Genomic DNA, 21,523 nt, shown 5'->3' with positions numbered 1-21,523 from the left:
GTGCATGCGTGTGTGTGCGTGTGTGCGTGTGTGCGTGTGTGCGTGTGTGTGTGTGTGTGTGTGTGTGTCGGTATATATAAAGATATAAAGTATCTATATGCATGTGTGTATATATACAACATGTGTCTTTGCAAATTGGTGTTTTCCTAGGAGAAAGAATCCAAAAAACAAAAATGCCAAGAGCTTGATAACAAAAGGGTTATCAGTAAAATTGAAGAACTTGAAAAAGAGAAAACGCACCTTGAAATGGAGGTGATTTTAAATAAAAAACGTCTTCAAATGGAAGCAATGGCGACACAACAGGTATTTAATAGTTTTTAAATAGTGTTAGGCATTGTTTTTTTTATTGTGCATTGAATAATAATACTCCATATCAGTATTCTCGAGTTCAGTCCTGAGGTACCACTGTGGCTTTAGGATTTCAGTCCAACTAGTTTTACAAAATCAGTATATCAGCCTGATTTCTAATTTATCTTATTTAGTTACCATTTTTTTCTTCTAATTTGCATTTTGTATTCTGAAAAATGTATTAATATATTTTACATATAAACGTAATTCAGACATCTATATATTTTATCATAGCTTTAAATGCTTAATTTTATTTTAACAAATTTTTTTTAATTGACATTTATCTGTGGATCTTGCTTCCTTAATTGAATCTAAATACTAACAATTAGTGATGAGTAGTGTAGACACAGGTGCAAATAACCATGAATGCTAGCTTATTTAAGCTAAGGAATAATGTACACATTTTTGAATTTCATACTAGTGTACTTTTCTGAACACAAAATGAGAGAAGAAAAGAGTTATCTGTTTAATCATTTAAATCATTAATTTGTGAAACTAGTTGAAATATAAACCATGCTATGGTGTATGCCAGAACTGAACCCGAGTACCACTGCTCTATATAATTTCACAGGGAAATTTCTACTTTTCCACTTAATCTTCAATTATTTACTTGTTTATAGGCACTCACTGATCATAATATAAGACATGCAAAAATTATCGAAGCTTTAGAAACAGAAAAAAAAAAGATTGCTGAAGACTTAAAAAGAACACAGGAAAAACTAATCCAGAAAAAAATAAATGGTTCAGCTCAAAATGGTATGTAGTGTCATGCATCTATAATAACATTAATTACATAAATATTTACTTGTTTGGTTTTAATAATTAAGATATGAAATTAGAAAGGTTGTAAACAGCAAATGAAAGCATTGACAGACCTTCAGTTAATTTGAATGTCTTCTTATATGCTGCTTCTTTTCCTAGGGATAGGCTAAAAGTGCATTGACAAATTTACAAACATAAAAGAGTTGCATACAAACTTGACTTAAAATTTAATTAGGGGTCATATGATAAATTTATCAAAAGAAAGTTTCCCTGAAAATGGTAATTTACTGTACATTATAATAAATCACCTATGTCAGACAGGGCTTAAGGTAATATTTTTGATTTCTTTTTACACATTAGGTTATAATTATAAATTCGAGATTTCAAGATTATATTTTTTATTTCTTTTTTTACAAATTAGAGTACACATTGATTATAAATTCTAGATTTCAACTGATATTTACTTAGTATACATATTAGTTAATGAAATCAATATTATGGTTCGATGTTTTCTTTTATTGTATTATTTTTACTTAATAACCGGCATATTTGATGAAATTTAATTTCTTTCATTATCTGGATGTTACATTTTTGTAGGGCATAACATGTTTGTACAGTATTATGGTATAGTGTTTAGCTTTACTGAGTTAGATATAAAGACCTTATTTCAATTTTTTCTGCCAAATAACTGTGTGGATTTTGCACATTTTGGTTGGGTTTGTGTGGGGTTTTTATTGGTTGCTCCTATATTTCAAAAATGTACATTTTAGGTTACATGGTGAAGTTAAATTGGCCCAGTATTGATGAGTGCCTGTTTATGATTGAGTATGTACTAGGGCTGGGTGGTATGACCAAAATTCTATATCATGGTATTTTTCAAAATTATACCAGTTTCACGGTATTCAACAGTATTTTTTTCCCCATGCATGAGTGGACTAACCTGCAAAGCAAATCTCCAATGCTTCAATTACATGTAACCTCCAATGAGATATATTTAGGCACCTAAATCTGAATAAATATCTACAGTAGTCAGTGTTAAACATGGTTTATTTGTGTTACATTTTCACACATACTTCTGTTTTGTCAGAATTATGAACAGTAATTGAAGATTAAGAAAAGACAGTCATTTTTTACAAGTCTATAGTACATTATATTTACAGTACTTAAACTTTTGGTTGCCTTTGATGTAACCGTAGTTGCATCTTTGTTTAAAACAGCCTAAACCATTGTTAGTTTTTGTACTTTTAGTGCAATCACATTTGTCTAATATGAGTTCTGTTTAGATAAGCCGCTGGACTGATACCCTGCTATGATATTCTTGGGAAAGGTGCTATATACTGTAAATAAAATGTATTATTATTACTAGTAATGCCAAAGATAATTCCACCTGGTTTTGGTTTCAAACATTCTTGGAGAGCAATTTGCAGGCTTTTGTCCCCTGTCTATTCACTTTTATACTCTCCATAGTAAGCAGTAGGTTTCCTTTTTTTTACTGTTATTTTGACTTGCAGAAACCCTAATGCTATCTCTTATTGATCACATACTGCTTCAAAAATCTCTCACCTTTTCTGTCAAAAGTTCTTAAGTGTGTTGTGGCCTCCCAACTTACTAGTTACTTAACTTCTAACAAGCTTATGGAACTCTTTCAATCTGTTTTCAGATCACTTTACATCTGCAAAACTGCTCAGCTTCACATAACCATGATTTGCTTGTGGCAATCCAGTAAATTTATTCTGTTAGATCTTAGCGTAGCATTTGACACTGTCAAACATGATGTTGTACTCTCCTGGATGGAAAACATTCTGAGTATCTCTGGCACTGCCCTCCAGTGCTTTAATTCCTATCTAAATGATAACTAAGAGTTTGATAGGCTTGGCCACAGCAGGTCCAGCTCAGCACCAGTCACACAAGGAGCTCCACAAGGCTGTGTCCTTGGCTTTCTTCTGTTCTGTATCTACATGCCTTTCCTTGGCCATTATATTCATAGCTTTGGATTAGCTTATCATTTTTATGCAGATGATATGCAAATTTATTTCAGTGTTAAAAGTGAAAGTTCATCAGAGCTTTCTCAGCTCACAACTTGCCTTTTTTTGAATTTCTGCTTTGAGCATGAGAATGTACTATATGAATAAAATTTGTTATTACTACTATTATTATTATTATTACTCACATAAAGGCATTTCTTTTGAGCTGTAGAAAATTGACCATCAATTATTCAAAAAGAAAAAAAACGCATGGGTTCCTAGTAGTGACCAAAGGCGAGTTTTAGGGACAAATTTCTAACTGTAAAATAAGCATACAGAGAGAAGTACAAACTCAAGTAAACAGAAATAGAATTGCACAGCCCAGCAACAGTATAATAATAAGACTTTAAGATTATAAAAATGTATTAGAGTATGCAGACCAGTGGACCAAAAAGGCCTGCTGCTCATTTTTCAGTACAAACCTTAGGCAAACTGATATTATTATTTTTCTTTTTATGAAGTACTACTTATGTAATCATTTTCATTTGCTTTTAAATATAGTATGTATTATTACTAAATTAGGTAAATTTTTATCTCAGCTCAGAACCAGTGGACTTCCATGAAACTGTCCGTAATGATACAGGAAGCCAATGCCATTAGCCGAAAGTTGGGCAAACACACTATATTTAGCAGGTCAGATCTTTGATATTAAAATGTTTTCATTATTTTACTTTGTTTTACTAAATTTATGTTGATTGTTTTATAATGAATAGATAAACAATTTACACTTATGTGATGCTGGATTAATCTAAAAATAAATCCATTAATAACAAGTTCAAAGTTATGGAATGATTATTTAAAAGTACTTATAACTGTTAGGTTGTTATCAAGGCCAATAGAAAAATGTTTTTGAAAAAGTTTTTGTAAAGATAAAAACATCAGCAGTTTTTATGTTTTGTGGCAATGTTGACTCTACAGATAAATATTACATTATGTCTTTGCTCAATTTGACAGGCATGAACTCTCAGAGAAAGGCTGTGGAGATGGTAAAGAACTGCTGCAAGTGCAAGTTCAGAACACCAAACTGGGAATCACTACATTCTGGAGCCTGGAGAAATTTGAGAGCAGCTTGGCAGTAATGAGGGAACTTGATCAGGTAAGGCAAAATGATTTGAAGAATGTTACCGATATCATAACAAAATGCAACACTTTAACTCATGGCAATGTGTTCACTGTTTAGGAGGTGACAATTAACATTAACAAAACATATTACCAAAACATGAAGGTGCAGTTTTTTTTTTTTCTTCTTTAATGTCTTGCAGGAGGTAATGGTAAATGATAAATTGATACCATAATGCAAGCAGCTGATCAGATTAAATATTTGAGTTTGGGTCCTATTTTATATCTTTTATAGAAGTTTATTTATGTGAAGTCTTTAAATATTTGTTTTAAATGATAGTATACTTTTCACGTAATTTCAAGCATCGATTAAATAAATGACAATTTTAACTTAAAACATGATTGCAAATTTAAGGTTAACAAAGCCACAATTTACATTATTTATAAAACTATCGAAAGCTTCGAAGGTGAAAGGATGCAATAGATAGATAGGATTGGTGCTGCAAAACAGAAGATGGATAACTTTAATAAAATTGGTAGTTGATAGGAATTTAGGTATTTGATAATTTAATTTTACAAAGCTTTTCTAATTATAAAGCATATTCAAATTTAATATTGAATACTTGATAAAATACATTATATTGTGATGTTGGTTTCAATATGTTGGATTACTTTTAGAGTGAAAGGCAGTGATGTAGTCAATTGGGCCGTTCACTCATGCTGTTCCTTCACAGCCCCAAGAATATGGGTTCAAGCACAGTACAGTCTGTGTGGACATTGCATGTTCTTTCTACATTGGGGTTTCTTTGGGTCCTAATTTTACTCCCCTGATTAGATCAGATATATTTTATTGACCCCCATTGGGAAATTGAAATGCATGTCACAGCAAAAAAGCTCATAAAAGCATAAAATACACAGACATCAGCTCCAAGTTAAATAAAAGACAATAGAGTAAAAACATAATACAATAAATATTATGACAAAATGCTGTATTAGATTGAGTCTCTACTATTTTCATACAGCTTCTACCTGGAGTGAAGGAAGGGACATCGGGAGGAAGTGCTGACGTGCCTAATGGCAATTGGCAGAAAAGAGCCAAATGGCGCTTATTACACTGTGGAGGATTGTTCATGATGGCATCTGAATATTGCCACCATCCTCTTTTCCTCATAGGCCTCATAGTATCCAGATTCAGTCCTGTGATGGTGCTGGCTTTACCGATAAGTTTGTTCAGGCATTTTGCATAACTAGAACTCAAATAGCTTCTCCGTGAGAACACGGCAAAGAAAAATATACTGGCTCCTGTGGAGTGGTAAAACATCTCCATCAGCTTTCTGAAAACATCAAAAGACCAAAGTCTCCTCAGGAAGTACGGTCTGCTTTGACCCTTCTTATACAGCGCCAGTGTGTTGTCAGACTAGTCCAGTTTGCTGTTCATATGGACCCACAAAGACTCTGCCCCAATTCCACTTCCTCCCCCTGGATGGTGGCTAGTCCTGGAGGCTCTTTAATATGGTGGAAGTCTGTGAAATTTTTCAGGCAATGAACAAATAGATGAAAGGGATGAAACAGAGAATTTAAAATAAAGGCAACATAAAGCTCTGATCTCTGTGATCGTTTGCCTCATTTGTTTCTGATGAAACTAACTTTAAGTGTTTTTTTTGTATTTTGAAGGGTGAGGTTGGTAGAAAAGGTGATGACATTTTCTATGACCCTGCTGATGAGTGGGAACCAGATATATCAATGTCTTCAGCAGCATCCTCCTCCTCCTCGTCTCTTTCTAGAAGAAGGTGAAAATAATCAGTGTATATAGTATATGATTTTTTTTTTCACCGCAAATCTCTCATTATATTGTTGGTAATTGTCATAATGTTAACTAAGTACCCCATTGTTGACAAGAAAAAATATTTTTATTAATTTAATTTTCAGACTAAAAAATATAGTTATTTCTAAGGTTATGAAATATAGCACAGCAATCATTTTGGGCTCTGTCTTTAATATATTTGTTTGATATCAGTTATACATCCTAAAATGGAAAGAGATGGTATACATTTTGGAAAAATTATAGTTAGCATGTTATAAACTATTCTTCCTGCTATTTGCCTTTGTGACGCGTTACTTGAAAATTACCCTTTTTCTTAACCCATAAAAACACCATTTTACCTAGGCAGTATTTAAAGAGGTTAATGATAATAGTCAATTATAATAACATTTTAATTTTAACATACTGTAGGTTGCTGAGTTCATTTTGTGAGTAAATAAGGATTTTGGCATTTTACATCCAGTTTTTTTTTTTTTTTTTTTTTTTATAGAGTTATGGTATCATATAAATCAAATTGTTAATAATATGATTAGAACCTTACTTTGTAGGATATTTACAATTTATTTTTCTGTAATCCTTATAACTTATAGGAGCAGAAGCCTTTTAAAAAGCAGGAGAATATCTGGACACCTTTACGAAATCAGAGTCCATCCTATACAGAGTTTGTATAATTCACAATACTCAGGTAAACATCTCATTTTATTTCAGAATTATGTTTAATGATTTGCGAAAGTTTATTTTTTTAGATTTTTGTTAACTGTTTTTCCATCATTTTTCAAAAAGCATGACAAATGTAGTGATTTCCTTTCACATGATTAAAAACATTAGAAACACTTTATTTAAAAGCCTTTGAATGTATAAATGACATTTAAGTGATGTATTATTTTCAAATTTTATTTTGTGAATGGGAATCATGCCGTTATTGGAAATGTGGATATGTGGATTCTGTGAGGATCCAGTAATAGAAAAAATCGGTTTGTAATAAAAATGGAAGTGAACAGTTTTCACCCACATCAAATATCCTGTGAATTCTTTTTTTTTTTTTCCTCTTCATCTCTTCCCACTTCTGTATGTGGTCAATTAACCCTCTCCGTACAGCTCGGTCCTGCACCTCCTCCCCAGTCAGACCCTTCAAATCTTCTTTTATTTTATCCATCCACCTCCACATTCTCTTAACCTGTACTTCAATTTCCATCATTCTTTTGTGCATTGAGTGTGTTTACTGTACATGTGCTTTAATAATCAGGATATTCAGAGAAAGCCAGTTTCTAAAATGCCATGTAAACCCTTATTCTTGTTAAAGAAACCGGCTCTTTGCCTCTGAGAAACCTTGTTAACAGAAGTAGATTTTTTTTATGAGTAACCTGTTAATATGGCTATGTAAACTCTTCACCAGTTTACAGTTAAGGATTTTGTGGTCTGCTCATGTCTGTTGCACTGTTTGCCTGTGCATCTGTCAGCTTCTTGCACGCTTTCTGCAGTCACAGGATACATTTCTGAGGCAGATGCTCAGGTGATCTAATTATTCTTTCTCCTGGTTGAAATAATCTCAATTATTTAGAAATCTTTAAATTTATGTTGATTAGCTGAATGTACAGTGCTATGGTCAGTAGCACAATCTCACATGCTGTAGGATAATATGTTAAAAGGAACGTATGTTTTGTTGTCCGATTTACCTTTGAAAGAAATGAGTAACCTAATCCAATACTTTAACTGAAGTAAAAATGTCTGTTAATGTTATGGCAGCAACACTGCATGTTAAGACAAGAAGCACACGTACCAGTGTACTGCTCTTTTGCAGAGTTGAGTCACACGGCCAGGAAAAAAAAAGTGTGCTGCATGCAATCTGGTAACATAAAATTATTGCTAAGGTGTCAGTTTACTTTTAATACAACTGTTTGCTATACATAAGTTGAAACAGTGTGATTGGGCGATGCGCAGCTAGTGTTCATATGTTCAATCTTCGTGGGCTCAGGTCGAGGATGTTAAAACAGGACGAATATTCTTTACTTCACATAACATGAAAGAATAAGCACATTTTTAAAGAGCAAGAAAATTCACAAACTTAATGCTTGTTTTCGGAGTAACAGTGGCCAATGGTGACATGTAACTTTTTTTTTGTGCAATTTAATGACATCAGAATGGTTTAAAAAAGGAGAACTCCAGAGGAATACTTGCACATGTAATTTTTTAAAAATCCATGTTTACATGTTTCTGCCTTAACCAGGTTCCTCACCTTTCCCAGTTAAGTGTGTACATGTAAACACATTCATTGTCTCTCCTCATCATATGTCCATACCACTTTCACCTACTTTCTTGTACTTTCTTAGATGGCTCTCCTACTTTAGATTTACCTCTGATTGTATAATTTCGTATTTTTTTTTCGATCACTTCTTTGTGATTACACACATCCATCTCAACATTCTCATTTCTGCCATCTGATAACATCTTCTCCAACTTTTTCACGTGCACTCTCTTTACTGCCCATGTCTCAGCATACATCTTTCCTGGTCTTACCACATCCTTAAAAGCTTACTTTTAACCTTTGCCTTGTTTCTTCAATCAAAAAATACTTCTGATAATCTCTTCCAGTTGTTCCATCCACACTACACTCCAGGTTATCGCTGCATCTATTTCTCCATCTTCTGCTACCACTGACCCTAGGTATTTAGACTTCTCCACTCTTTTCAATAGCTCTGCCTACAAGGGTAGCTTCTGAATCCTGATCACAATTATGCCTCATAGATTCTGTCTTCTTCCTATTTATCTTTAATCCTCTAACTTTCAAAGCCTTTCTCCATTTCCAAATATCTTATGAATATACTGTAGTTGTGAATAGCATAATGATTTCTAAAATAATAATAATAATTATTAATTATTTCACATACGTAGATAATAAGTAATTTTGCTATTTTTGTGGAATTTCGTTCAGGATGGATTATAAAACTGCATTCTAGTAGTATCACATGTACGGTGCATTCAAAAGGTATTTGGACCCTTTCACTCTTTTCACATTTTGTTATTTTACAGCCATATACTAAAATAATTTGCATTAATTTTTTCCCCAAATTAAGCAACATGAAATACCTTAGTCAGTCAGTCGTTTTCTAACTTGATTAGTCCTGAACAGGGTTGCAGAGGTCTGCAAACAAAGCAAAAACAGAATTTTAGAATTGTATGCAAATATAGTAATAATATACCACATTGAGGCAAGTTCAATTGATCATTGTTGAGATGTTTCTACACCTTATTTGGAGCTCATTTGTAGAAAATTCAATTGATTGCATATAATTAGGAAAGATGCACACCTGTATATAGGTCTCGCAGATAAAAATGTGCATCACAACTTGTAGACAGGATTTTTTGAGGCACAGATCTGGGTAAGGCTACGAAAAATTTTTGAAATATTGAAGGTTCCTAAGAGCACAGTGGCCTCCATAATTCTTAAATAAAAGAGGTTTAGAACAGCCACACCTCTCTCTAGAGCTGGCTGTTTGGACATACTGGGCAGTTTGTTGTGAAGGGACTTGTTAAGAGAGGTGTCCAAGAACCTAATGGTCACGTTTGTGGAGATGGAAGGAATTTCCAGAAGGTCAAAAATCACTTCAATACTACACTGATCTGTTCTTTATGGCAGTAAGGCCAGATTGAAGCTTCTTCTCCTCAGTAAAAGACTCATGAAAGCCTGCTTGGAGTTTACAAAAAGGTACCTAAAGAACTCTCCGACTGTGAGAAACAAGATGCTCTGTTCTACTGAAACCAAGATTAAACTGTTTGGACTCAATTCTAAGCATAACGTCTGGATGAAACCAGGCACCACTCTTTACCTGCACAATACCATTTCAATAGTAAAGCATGGTGGTGGCAGCATCATGCTGCGAGTTTCTTTTTCTTTGGCAGGAACTGGTAGACGAGTCAGGGTTGAGTGAAATATGAATAGAGAAAAGTACAGAGATATCTTTAATGGAAACCTGCTCCAGAGCACTTTGGACCTCAGTCTGAGCCAAAGGTTTACCTTCCAATAGGACAGTAACCCTAAGCACAAAGCAAAGACAACACAGGAGTGGCTTAGAGACAACTCTGGGATTGTTTTTGACAGGCCCAGCCAGAGTCCTGACTTGAACGCAATTGACTGTCTGGAGGGACCTGAAAATAGCCGTCGACTAATGGTCTCCATTCAGCCTGGCAGAAGAAAAAATCCCCAAATCCATATGTGTGAAGCTTGTCACGTCAGATCAAGCAGACTTCAGGCTGTAATTGCTGCCAGAGGAGCTTTAAGTTAGCACTTAGTAAAGGGGCTGAATACTTGTGTAAATGTGATATTTCAGTTTTTTATTTTTAATAAATTTGCAAAAAGTTTTCACTTTGTAATTCTGGGGTATTGAGTACTACTTGATGTGGGGGAAAATGAATTTGTAAGATGTTAGTGTAAGGCTGCAGTATAATAAAATGTGAAAAAAGTGAAGAGGTCTGAATACTTTCTGTATATACATTTATGTTGTTTTGAAATACAGCAGTGTGTCTTATCAAACCAATATTTATTAACATTAAACATTTATTATTATTTGAAGGTCTGATGAGCAAACCTTCTGCACGATCTAGTGTTCCTGAATCAGCACTTCCAAAAATTTGCAAAGATCTGATTGGTTCCACCATTGCAAAGCTGAAGAAGTGTGATCAGACACAAGAAAGCATTGCAGACAGAGCAATAATTGATGTTCTAACTATTAATTCGGGTGTAAGCAACATCTCCAAATGCTATGAGCAATTGGATGAAGAAACTCAAGAAAACTGTAAGCTTTACATTTCAAAATTCATTATATTTTGTTTTGTTATGTATCTTTAGCAGACAAAGTAGAAATTCTCACTTTGCAATCATTTGTGGTTCTCTCAAGATCAAAGTACAGGTCACGTCTGTATGAGTTGGAGTGATTTTTCTATATTATGAAGTAGAAAGTGGCAAAATTGTGCATTTTTCCCCAATCTTCAAATTGTTTTTGTCAGAACATCAATTAAAGTAATGTTTTAGCATCTACAACCAAAGAAATACTGATCTGTTTGGTATCTGTATGCCTCATTGTAAAATTAGCTATGGTTTCCATACACTTTAAGTATTCCTAGGAATAATGTTGTGATCCGGATCTGCTGCAAATACATTCATAGAGTTTTTTGTTTTTACTCCTTAAGTATCTTTCAAAAGTGCATGGGTATATTTCAGATATGCAAGTCAGACTTACTCTTCAGTACACTATAGATGATCACCATAGTGTTGTACTCTCAGGGAAATTAAAAGTAAAAAAAGGATATAAAACGTAAGACTTGACTTTTGAAAAATCGATAGTGTCCGAACATAATGACTATAATTGGTATTTGTTTCCTGTGTGTACGTTTGTGCTTGTAACATTCTGTCATATTACTTTTTCTTATATTAGTGTTTGCTGCTAGCCGGGAGGCTGAGTTCCAACTCATCCAGATAACTTTATCACTCGAAAGGCTGGCTTTATCTATAATGCAGTGGTTTTCCAATATCAAGTCTTGCTTGTGCTTTACATCCAGTGTTGCAGAGGAGTTACATGAGGAGTTAAGAAAAGTAGGGGGATACTTGCAGTTACTCATTCAAGTAAGTGTTGCCTGTAACAAAATGTTCCAATTCAGACTGCAAAACTAACTTTTTTTTATAACTGTTGGCAGTGATATTTATATAGAGGACTAAAGTCAAATTTATGAAAGTATTGCTATTACTTTTAAGGTATTTTTTAGCTACATTGTAATATTTAGTCACTAATAAAGGATGTAAAACTCAAATTTAAGAGTGGCACAGTGGTAGTGCTGCTGCTTTGCAGTAAGGAGACTGTGGAAGATTGTGGGTTTGCTTCCCGGTTCCTCCCTGTGTGGATAGCGCTTTGAGTACTGAGAAAAGCGCTATGTAAATGTAATGAATTATTATTATTGGTAGTTTCTGTTATAATTAATGCCATCATAATGTTGAAATAATCAGTACCATAAGCAATTCACATTGTTTTTTCAAGGGATGTGATTCAGATATTTCTTCAATGGTTAAAGAAGCTCACAGTAAAATAAATGGGTCCTTAAACACAACCTTAAAACTAATAGGACACCTTTCAGCCATTACTGGGACAGAGCTGCATGTCGAAGAATGGGAATGTGAAGCTGAAACTACATTTAAGGTAAAACAAAATACAACTTTTCCAAAGGGACCAAAAATAAGACACAATGAATGCTGTTATTGTGTTTCTGTACATAATAAATATTTGTGCACAATGTTTGTGTTATTTGATAGTGTGTAATATTTGTGTTGTGAAACATGTTTCAACGGTTATGCTCTCAACACCTGTTTTAGAGCAAGGTTGCTGTTGCCCTTTGTGAAGGAGTAAAAAAAGGTGTGGCGTGTCTTTATAAGGATTTGGCATCTAACAGTAAGAAGACAGAAAATGATGTTCAACAAATGCATCCTGGTACTGAGGTATTTACTTTTTTCCCCAATAGTTCATTAACCCCATCTATGTTCTGAAAAGTGAAGCCATCTTATTTTATTTTCTTTTAGCCACGTAAAATTTGGATTGGTATAACTTATTGTTGCATCATGTCCCATGATGACCAAAATGGACACAGGCTATGCAAGCTGGTGTATACATACATACTGTTTATTAGTGTGTTGCACACTACCCAAAAAGAGCTATTAAAGAAAATCTTTACAAATTCTTATTCTGGTTTTGGGTATTAATCTGAGGATGCCTGAATAACAACATTGGGATCTAGGAAACCTACACTGGCAAATATAAATTTACAAAATTTGAATGCAAAATGTTTTCCTTATTATTATAAGTCAAAAGAACTTTGTTGATTCTATCAATATAATTAGTGGTATCGGTGGTATAATTATGATTGTTTAATTTTATTTAGATTTTCCAGGGAATAAAGAAGAATTCTTTGATTTTGATTGCTTCTATAAGTAGATACATTAACCATTTGCAACAGGTGAGAACAATAAATCTTTGATTTTTTTTTTAATTTCCTTACTATGGTTCATTATAACCAGAGCAGAAACCCACTTTATAGAATGCCAGTCTTCTTCATCCTTTCCTAAGAAATGTCATTCCAGTTTTAGGTATACGATTTCATATGAAGCTATTTTTTGTATTTTCTTCACATGTGTATACAGAGTGCATTGTTTAATGTTGTTCACAAAATTGTTCTTTAAGTGATCAATATGATGGTGCTATTCAGAAGAAGGATGACTTAAATGTAAAATGGTTAATTAAGAATTATAATAACTGAATTTGAAACTATCCTGTACTGATTTTCTTGATCAGTCAAAGTAATTCATACCTTTTTATCAGTGGTTATAGATTGAGGTTTTAGAGGCACCTTAATATATAAGTGTTATGAAGCATTTTGAACGTCATATTTTGTGAGAACCTTAAGTAAATGAATTGTTTTGCAGAATAATATTGGAACCTCAGAACAGGAAAAATCAGACAATTTGAAGACTGGCAATTTAAAGACGCTAGCATTTATTGCTATTAAATTGTTTAGATTTCATGAGGCTTTCTTTCAAATCTGCACAATCATTCTTGCTGCTTTAAAAGGTATGTTAAATCTTTTGTTTCATGTATAAAAATATTAGTTTGCCAATTTCTTTTCTGTCTACTATCCATCCATTTCTGAACAAAGTTTATGCATTTCAGTTGGGCTGCAGGAAGCCATATCCTATCATGTAAGCATCACAAATCACATGTATCCAATCCAGAGTTACCAATTAGTGCAACTTTTATAGCCTTGCAGTGCAGAATGAAACAAGAATACACGGAGAAAACCTGCATGATTGGGGAGAGAGCAAACGGAGGGGTAAACCTTTTTGGTAATGTGAGTGGGGTGTAAATCAAATATTGACCCTAGACAGTATGAGGCAGCAGTGCTAGTTAATGCACTGGTGTGTCACCCTTTTTTATATATAATTCTTTGACATTATTTAAATTTGGTATTATTTTAAAGTTTATATGTGTGGTTATGCAGTCATTAGTATTCCTTACTCAAAATACTAGTAGACCATGTTTTAATCTCAGCTTAGTCACAATCTTGGTGGATTTTTTTCTTTCCTCCCAAGCTTGATTGTCTGTGGCTGCAAACATTTTTCTTTCATCTTGCATCCCAAAGACAAGCATCTTAGATTTATAGGCAACTTTGAATTGGCCCTGTATGAATAATTTTGGGTGTATACTTGGTGTCCTGTGATATACCATAATACATAATGGCAACTGTAACTAAAAGAAGGTTAGACACAAAAGGAAAATTATCCAATATTCATATTAAAGGTTCAAATAAAAATGTATGTATTTATTGTTACAAATAAGAAGCACTGTGTAATGCAATATTTAAAATTGCAAAAACCTAAGGAGTTTGCAGAAATATTTACTCACTTCACAAAACTAGACAAAGAAAGTAAAATATAAAATAATCAGCCAATGGAAACAGTGCAATGAGGATACCAGAGGATAAGCTGTGTCTTTCTTTCAAGTTTATCATATACATAGAGTACTTTCTTTGAGTTTGAAAGTTTCAGAAGTTTAATTGGTCTTAATAAACACAACTGGAGCATTTTATTCACTGTAGTACATGGAATTATTTAAGATGGCTACCATTTCTTGCATCTAAGTATTCCATGTCTACTCTGATTTCTGTTGCCTTTACTTCTGTAAAAGAATGTGTTCTTATGTATAAGTATTGCTCTTGAGATTTTTTTGTGTTCTTTTATCTAGTTTACACATATTTATGTTTTTATATGTATTTGTTTGTATTTATTAATTATTTCGTTTTCTGTTGAGACAAATGCAGAGTTATGTTAAGCTTCAATAAATATACTATGTTACTTTATTGCAGTGGTCGGCAACCTTTCAGTGGTGTCATGCTGACCCTGTGTTACAATGTTATTCCGTGTGCCGACATAATTCTACCAATTTTGTTATATATAGAGTCAAAAAATTGGCCCGGTTATGATGGGCTTCAAAAATATATACTTTTGAACCCCATTTATAACCAGATGTTATATTATTGCTCATTCAATATTTTAAAATACATAGGATCATACTGTATGTGAAAAGAGTGTTTTGTCAAGTTTTTTTAAAACTATATTCAGTGGCTTTATTTTTGGTTTCAATTATTTAACTAAAATAAGTAGTTTGTTTCTTAAAGCCAGAAATAGCCCTTTTTATAGCTTCACTTTTCTCGTCAGAGTTTTTACTGATGTTTAGTTTGATGTATGTCAAGTGTATAAGGACATTGACACACGACAATTTCACAGCATAACGCACACACAGCACGATCCTTTTTTTGTCCAAATCCATATTCATTCATCCAAGAGTCTTGAAAAGAGTGACCATCAAGTTTTTGTCTTTTACAAGTCATTTTAGGGCAGTATATTACTTAATAATAACAAGAGGTTTGTTTTAATGTACCACAGCCTGCGCTGAACACATGGGTTCCCATTACATGTGAGTCACATGTGCAAAACGTAGGTGGGGATGCAGAGCGCGAACGCGTGTGCTGTAAGTAAAGTATAATAACAAGAGGTTTGTTTTAACGTACCATGGCCTGCACTGAACACATGGTTTCTTTAAAAAATGATTAGCAGATTGAAGATGGATATTTCTCCTGCTAAGCTCATCTTCTGAATCCATGTTCAAATGTTGTTTGTAATAACTGGGTGTAGCTTGCATAGCAGGCACTTATTCACAGTTTTGTTTTTCTTGTCTAGGTATGGAGCACACACTTCAACTCCAGAGAAACACAGAGGCATTGTGTCTATCTGCAAAAAATATTGATGACTGTATCAGGACAACTTATGGCTTATTGGCACACTCTCTACCAACTTCCACAATGAGAGACATGAGCTCCGCCAGAAGAAATTTAGACTCTGCTGTTAAATCATTAGCTGTCATTTATAATCAGCTTTATACAGACAAAGAAGATTTATCCACCACAGGACTCGTACAAACTGTTAAGAAGCACTTTGCAGCCGGTGACAGCAGCTTACTTCACACAAACGTTCTGAGGAGCACAGAATATCCTGAAGCACAGATTGATCATCCAGCATCAACCCCACCTCCTGGAATTCAGTGGGTGTAACAGAATAACAGACGGTTAACTGTTGAGATATTTAATGACAATGGATACCAAATCTGTTTTAATCTGATTCCTAAATGCAATGTTTTTTTAAATCAGGGCTGTAAACTGTTTTGTCCATTTATTGGAGTACATTTTTAGGAAGTAGAAAAGAAAGTTAAGTATAAACATCACAAAATGTCATTATATTTATCACTTTAAACTATCTCTGATAAAGAACTAAATAATTTATTTAGTATAAATATTACAGGCATCTTGAATTTTTGTATGTATTACTTCTGGAGTCTGGTAAAATGACCTGCAAACACATGTACAGTGCATGAGAGAATCAATTATATTTATGAAAAGGGTCAAACTTCTGAATTAATGTCCACGGAAAGCGACAACTTTCAGCATGGCCTAATAGGTGCTTTTGGTGGGAAATAAAGACAGAGCCTTTCACTGCAAGGTGCATATTCTGTATAAGAAATTCTTCAAATTAGTGCATGGATTTGTTCAAACATTGGCTAGAACATAATATATTTAGAACATAAATATATATTTCATTATAATGGTCTAACTAAACAGAAGAATATTACATCCCCATGGGATAGGCTTTTCTGAGGGAAACATAAATACCTGACAAGTGGTTGATGTTCTAGTGGGACGCAGGTGATTGGACGTCTTTTCTAGGCTCCGTCCCGACACTTTAGCAAAATGTGGATAGAATGAGCGATTTTCATTTAGGTTTACCGAACATTAACTTTATTCAAACAAAGGGGAATGGGTGTGAGTGAGTTTTGGTGTGTGAAGTTTGCAAATGTTGTTACCAGTGACCCTGAGTTGGCTTGAGTGGGTTTGAGTATGTTATGTTAAGTGTATAAAAGACATGCAAATGCCTGTTTAATGCTTTTTAACAGTGGGTTTCAGTTCCCCTCCTCCTTGTGGCACACTCTCTTCTAAACCTTATTGCGGATGAGCTCTCCATCATGCAAAACATACCAGTGCTTGTAGAATGCAATGCTTTTACTAAAGTATGAGCATAGATTGAAAAAGTGCAGAGGAATTTACAACTTTATAAATCTGTTTGCACATCATGGGATTTGTACTGTCTGGTAGCATTTCAGTTATGTACATCCTTAGAAAATGTGCAGTTTTCCCCTGGTGGTCTATTGATTCTGTGTAGTTTTTTTTAGTGGGATGATGTTTCACACCTGTGTTACTAATCAACAACTAAATGTTGTGAAGTAAAATGTAATTCTGCTGGTGTTTGTATATTTAAGGCTTAATGAAGGCAATTTAAAAGTTTTATCCAAGTAAATTTTAGTAGACAGAATTGCTGTATTACTGAACACTGATTTGGAACAAAAACCACTGGTAGACAACAATTGAAAACCACCATTTTAAAAATTCTCCATTTGTCCTCATCTGTTCTTTCTGGCATAATGAACTGTTAAGTGTCTCATTGTTATTTCTTAAATTTTATATATTTATATGTTCTATCCATCCATCTTGCATATACATTTGGGGGTTACATGGAGTGCCTATTCTGGCCAAATTGGGTATAAGCTGGAAAACAATGCAGGGTGCGGAGCCATGTCCACTGTAAAAAGATAAGACTCGACACACTTAAAAAGGTTTGGGGAGGTCACCCGTATATTATCCCTGGCTGCAAAAGATTTTGAAAGGAACAGAGATGTTCACAAGACTGACTCCGAAACAGAACTGAACTTGAGTTGCAAAGATGGTGGTTTTAAATAGTCAGACAGAAAGTGACGTAGGGGAACCGGAAGTGACCGTCTTCTGACGTCAATCGAGGCACTGGAACCGGAAGTGGCGTCTGTAGAGATAACAGGAGATTTAGTGCACCCCGCCACCCCCTGGCCTGGCGTGGAATTACCTTCACTTGGTCCATACAACGTCCTCCTACTCGCACGTGGGTGACACCACTCATGTTCACATCACACTGCCTCATACTGGGCCAATACAGAGTTGCTCTTTAACTTAACAAGCACATGTTTGTTCTGCAGAAGGAAATGCATGGAGACACTGGGAGAACGTGCAAACTCCATACAGACAGTGCTAGGACTGGGAAACTGTAAGTGCAGCGCTGACCACTATGCCACCAAACCATCCTGTGTCAGACTAGTTACAGGAAAACAAAGTGGCAACAATTATTATAATACAGTACAATAGAAATTAGGCTTTTACACAGAATTCTAAATATTGTAATTTGTTACTCTGTAAAATTCCAGCTTCATGCAGCTGTGTTTTTTTTTTTTGCACTTTTATTCTGTAAAAACATATCTAATTTTCTGTTAAAAGGTTTTTATATGTGGTAACTGGATAATTAACGGACATAAAAATGACTTTATAAGGTATACACTGTATGTAAATTTTAAATATGCCCAAGGGTTGTTAAAAATAAACAAAATCCACAGTATATAAGCTAAAAATAGGAAACACAAAAAGCAGCTCTGAATTTATTTATAGCATTTTTGATATTTTTGTTACGATCTCTTATTCACTTCATGTATTTTTGCCAATACTGTATTAAAATTTTTATTGGCCTTTTTATAAAATATTCAGTTCAAACTAGGAAACCAGTCACTTTCTGTGTTAAATTCAAATTAAAATTGTAAGGCCCCAACTCACAGCACCCAATACTTATTACCTGCCTCTGAAGCTGAAATAAGCAACATTGTTGGAAACGTTTTATGAATGACAGCCTTGTAAAAGGTGAAGTGAGCAGTTGGCTTGTAACTGAGCTGGAATGTTCTACAAATATAAAGAGATTAACACTATTAACAAAAATGCATCAGTTACTTAAATACTTTAAACATTTATTAAATCATAAGGAACAGCTGTTTTTGTTTCTTTAGCAAGCATATTATTCTATTTGAGGAACTGTAATATTTTTGGCCACTAAGCAATCATAGCTTGTCATCATTTCTCCATCTTTCTTGAAGTATACTCTCTTGTCTTTTTTGTATACTCCGAGATCATCTGAAATCTCGGCATCTCCACCCATAATGTCACTTAAAGAAGATCTCAAATATTGGCACATTATTCTAGTGGTTGAGTGGCTGTTTACAAGTTTTCCAAGTCCCCTACACATCTCCAATAAATGCATGTTCAAAATGGTCTCATTGTAAGTATAGGCATGGGTACACCTGCCTTGTACTCTGAATTGCTCGTGTCATGGAAAAAGTGGGTTCAGGAGAGATAAAAATCTTAATATTGAAATAGTCCTGGTGACTTAAGCTGTCTTGATTATATGTCAGTGAACTGTTAAGCAATATAGGGACATCATGCCATAGGAACAGATGACGTAAGAAATGACTCTGGAGCAAATGGTACTTTTTATATAATGTGTTTATAAGGGTAGTGCAATTTACAGACTGTGATGATCTGTTATAATTCTGGAGTTATAAAAATAAAAGACACTTGTCAGCCCATTTGTAGTGTTGATAAAATAGATAATGTATATTTACAATTTCATATGGTGTGTATGTATATATACCGTAGGACAGAGAGGACATTGCCCATTCTGCTATGCTTTAGTGGCACACTAGGCCTGTCAAGAAAGCAGATTTAACAGCAATTCAAGGATCCAGCTGCATTCCAAACTAAGTGACTGAACTCCAGCTTGTAGCAGGATCTGCCTGGTAATCCGACATCTACCCAGAGACCCCTCTGCAGACCTCTTAAGGTGTGAAATGGACCCAATGCAAGGACAAAGACCTATAATTCAAGGGATAACAACTAAGATAAAAAGAAAAACCCACCTATGAGAAGATACTGATTTCGTAACTGGAAGTAACTTTCATTGAATCAGGAGAAGGATCAATCTTCCTCTAAAGCCACATGCACCCCACATGCATGAAAAGAAGAACAGACAAGAGAATGGCGCATTGAGAGAAATTTGACAATTCTTTCAGGAACAGGGAACTCTCCAAAATGACTTTATAAAATCTTCTCTCAAACTAAAAGCTATGAGCCTCCTACGTAGAGAGCCAAAAACCACAAACGTTTCTGATTGTGAGCCTGAACAGCTGAGATCAGTCTGCCAAACTAAGCTTAGGAGCAGCCATTGCTTCAAGAAGGGAACTTCAGCATCTAAACTCTTGGGCAAGAACAAGTAATGCATTTTCCCTATGAGGTGGCAAAAGACAGCAGAAGGCAAGCTGAGGATGCATCAGCACCCCACTGACATGAATCATGCAGCAAAGAGAAAGAGTGCACTCCAATGCATGAAAAACCTCCACTACAACCTGGAGAAACAACAAAGCAGCAACTCCAAACATCGTCCATAAAGACTTGGTAATGTAAAAGTTTTTCTAAATACCAGTAAACAGCCATCCTATGTCTTGTATGTTTGTCTGTCTAGTCTATCTGTGGCCCATCTTATATGTCAATATAAATATGTACTTATCCTATTTTTATACTCGTTAGGTTTATCAATAAATTGTATTATTCTGTTTCTTAAAGCGAGTGGGCCTCAGTTACCTTGATATAAGTCTAAAGGCTGGAGACCCCCTCCTACAATAGAGAAAGGTAAGGTACATAAAGTAGGAGCTTTCCAAATTATTGGATTAATCCCACATTATTACGGCTTTCTCCTGGGTGGCCATCTTATTAGACATACAGTATACAAATGAAAGACCTGTGTGTGTATGAGGAGCAAACATTGTCTATCTGGAGGTATTTTCTGAAGACAAAAATTAATAGAATTCGTATGCCAGCGATACGGCTAAGATATGGCATCACCAGTGTCTTCTTACAAAAGCCAGTAGGGCTGCAAATACAAGTGGGTCCACATCCTCTGCCCTGGGTAATTCTTAAGAGTTAGCTGATGCTTCTCCAAGTTCACGAATATAGTAAAACTGCTAGGGAGTCTTTGGGGTTGTTTTTTGTCCTGAAGACCACACGCGGCCAGTGAGACATACAGTAAGATCCATAAATATTTGGACACAGACAACTTTTTTTCTCATTTTGGTTCTGTACATTACCACAATGAATTTTAAATGAAACAACTCAGATGCAGTTGAAGTGCAGACTTTCAGCTTTAATTCAGTGGGGTGAACAAAATGATTGCATAAAAAAATTGCATAAAAATGTGAGGCAACTAAAGCATTTTTTTGAACACAATCCCTTCATTTCAGGGGCTCAAAAGTAATTGGACAATTGACTCAAAGGCTATTTCATGGGCAGGTGTGGGCAAGTCTGTCGTTATGTCATTATCAATTATTTAGATAAAAGGCCTGGAGTTGATTTGAGGTGTGGTGCTTGCATGTGGAAGATTTTGCTGTGAACAGACAACATGCGGTCAAAGGAGCTCTCCATGCAGGTGAAAGAAGCCATCCTTAAGCTGCGAAAACAGAAA

The 21,523-nt window shown here is 34.6% G+C and overlaps 1 protein-coding gene across 2 annotated transcripts in view; it reads left to right on the top strand.

Annotated features, from left to right (window-relative positions):
• The window catches only part of kif14 (kinesin family member 14), a 48,492-nt gene extending 28,876 nt beyond the window's left edge, over positions 1–19,616 (top strand). For both annotated transcript variants that reach the window (XM_028811057.2, XM_028811056.2), the window contains exons 18-30: positions 151–303; positions 969–1,104; positions 3,674–3,767; positions 4,089–4,230; positions 5,868–5,983; positions 6,606–6,700; positions 10,587–10,808; positions 11,448–11,635; positions 12,045–12,203; positions 12,377–12,499; positions 12,940–13,014; positions 13,481–13,625; positions 15,791–19,616. In XM_028811057.2, the coding sequence (XP_028666890.1) occupies positions 151–303; positions 969–1,104; positions 3,674–3,767; positions 4,089–4,230; positions 5,868–5,983; positions 6,606–6,700; positions 10,587–10,808; positions 11,448–11,635; positions 12,045–12,203; positions 12,377–12,499; positions 12,940–13,014; positions 13,481–13,625; positions 15,791–16,161 (2,019 nt within the window). In that variant the 3' untranslated portion in view covers positions 16,162–19,616. The remainder of the gene's footprint in view (positions 1–150; positions 304–968; positions 1,105–3,673; positions 3,768–4,088; positions 4,231–5,867; positions 5,984–6,605; positions 6,701–10,586; positions 10,809–11,447; positions 11,636–12,044; positions 12,204–12,376; positions 12,500–12,939; positions 13,015–13,480; positions 13,626–15,790) is intronic.
• The last annotated feature ends 1,907 nt before the right edge of the window (positions 19,617–21,523 follow it).

The sequence above is a fragment of the Erpetoichthys calabaricus genome, chromosome 10 (genome assembly GCF_900747795.2).
Source record: "Erpetoichthys calabaricus chromosome 10, fErpCal1.3, whole genome shotgun sequence".
Classification (NCBI taxonomy): domain Eukaryota; kingdom Metazoa; phylum Chordata; class Cladistia; order Polypteriformes; family Polypteridae; genus Erpetoichthys; species Erpetoichthys calabaricus.
The sequence above is the reverse complement of the archived record's forward strand: the minus strand, read 5'-3'. Positions and strand labels throughout refer to the sequence as shown.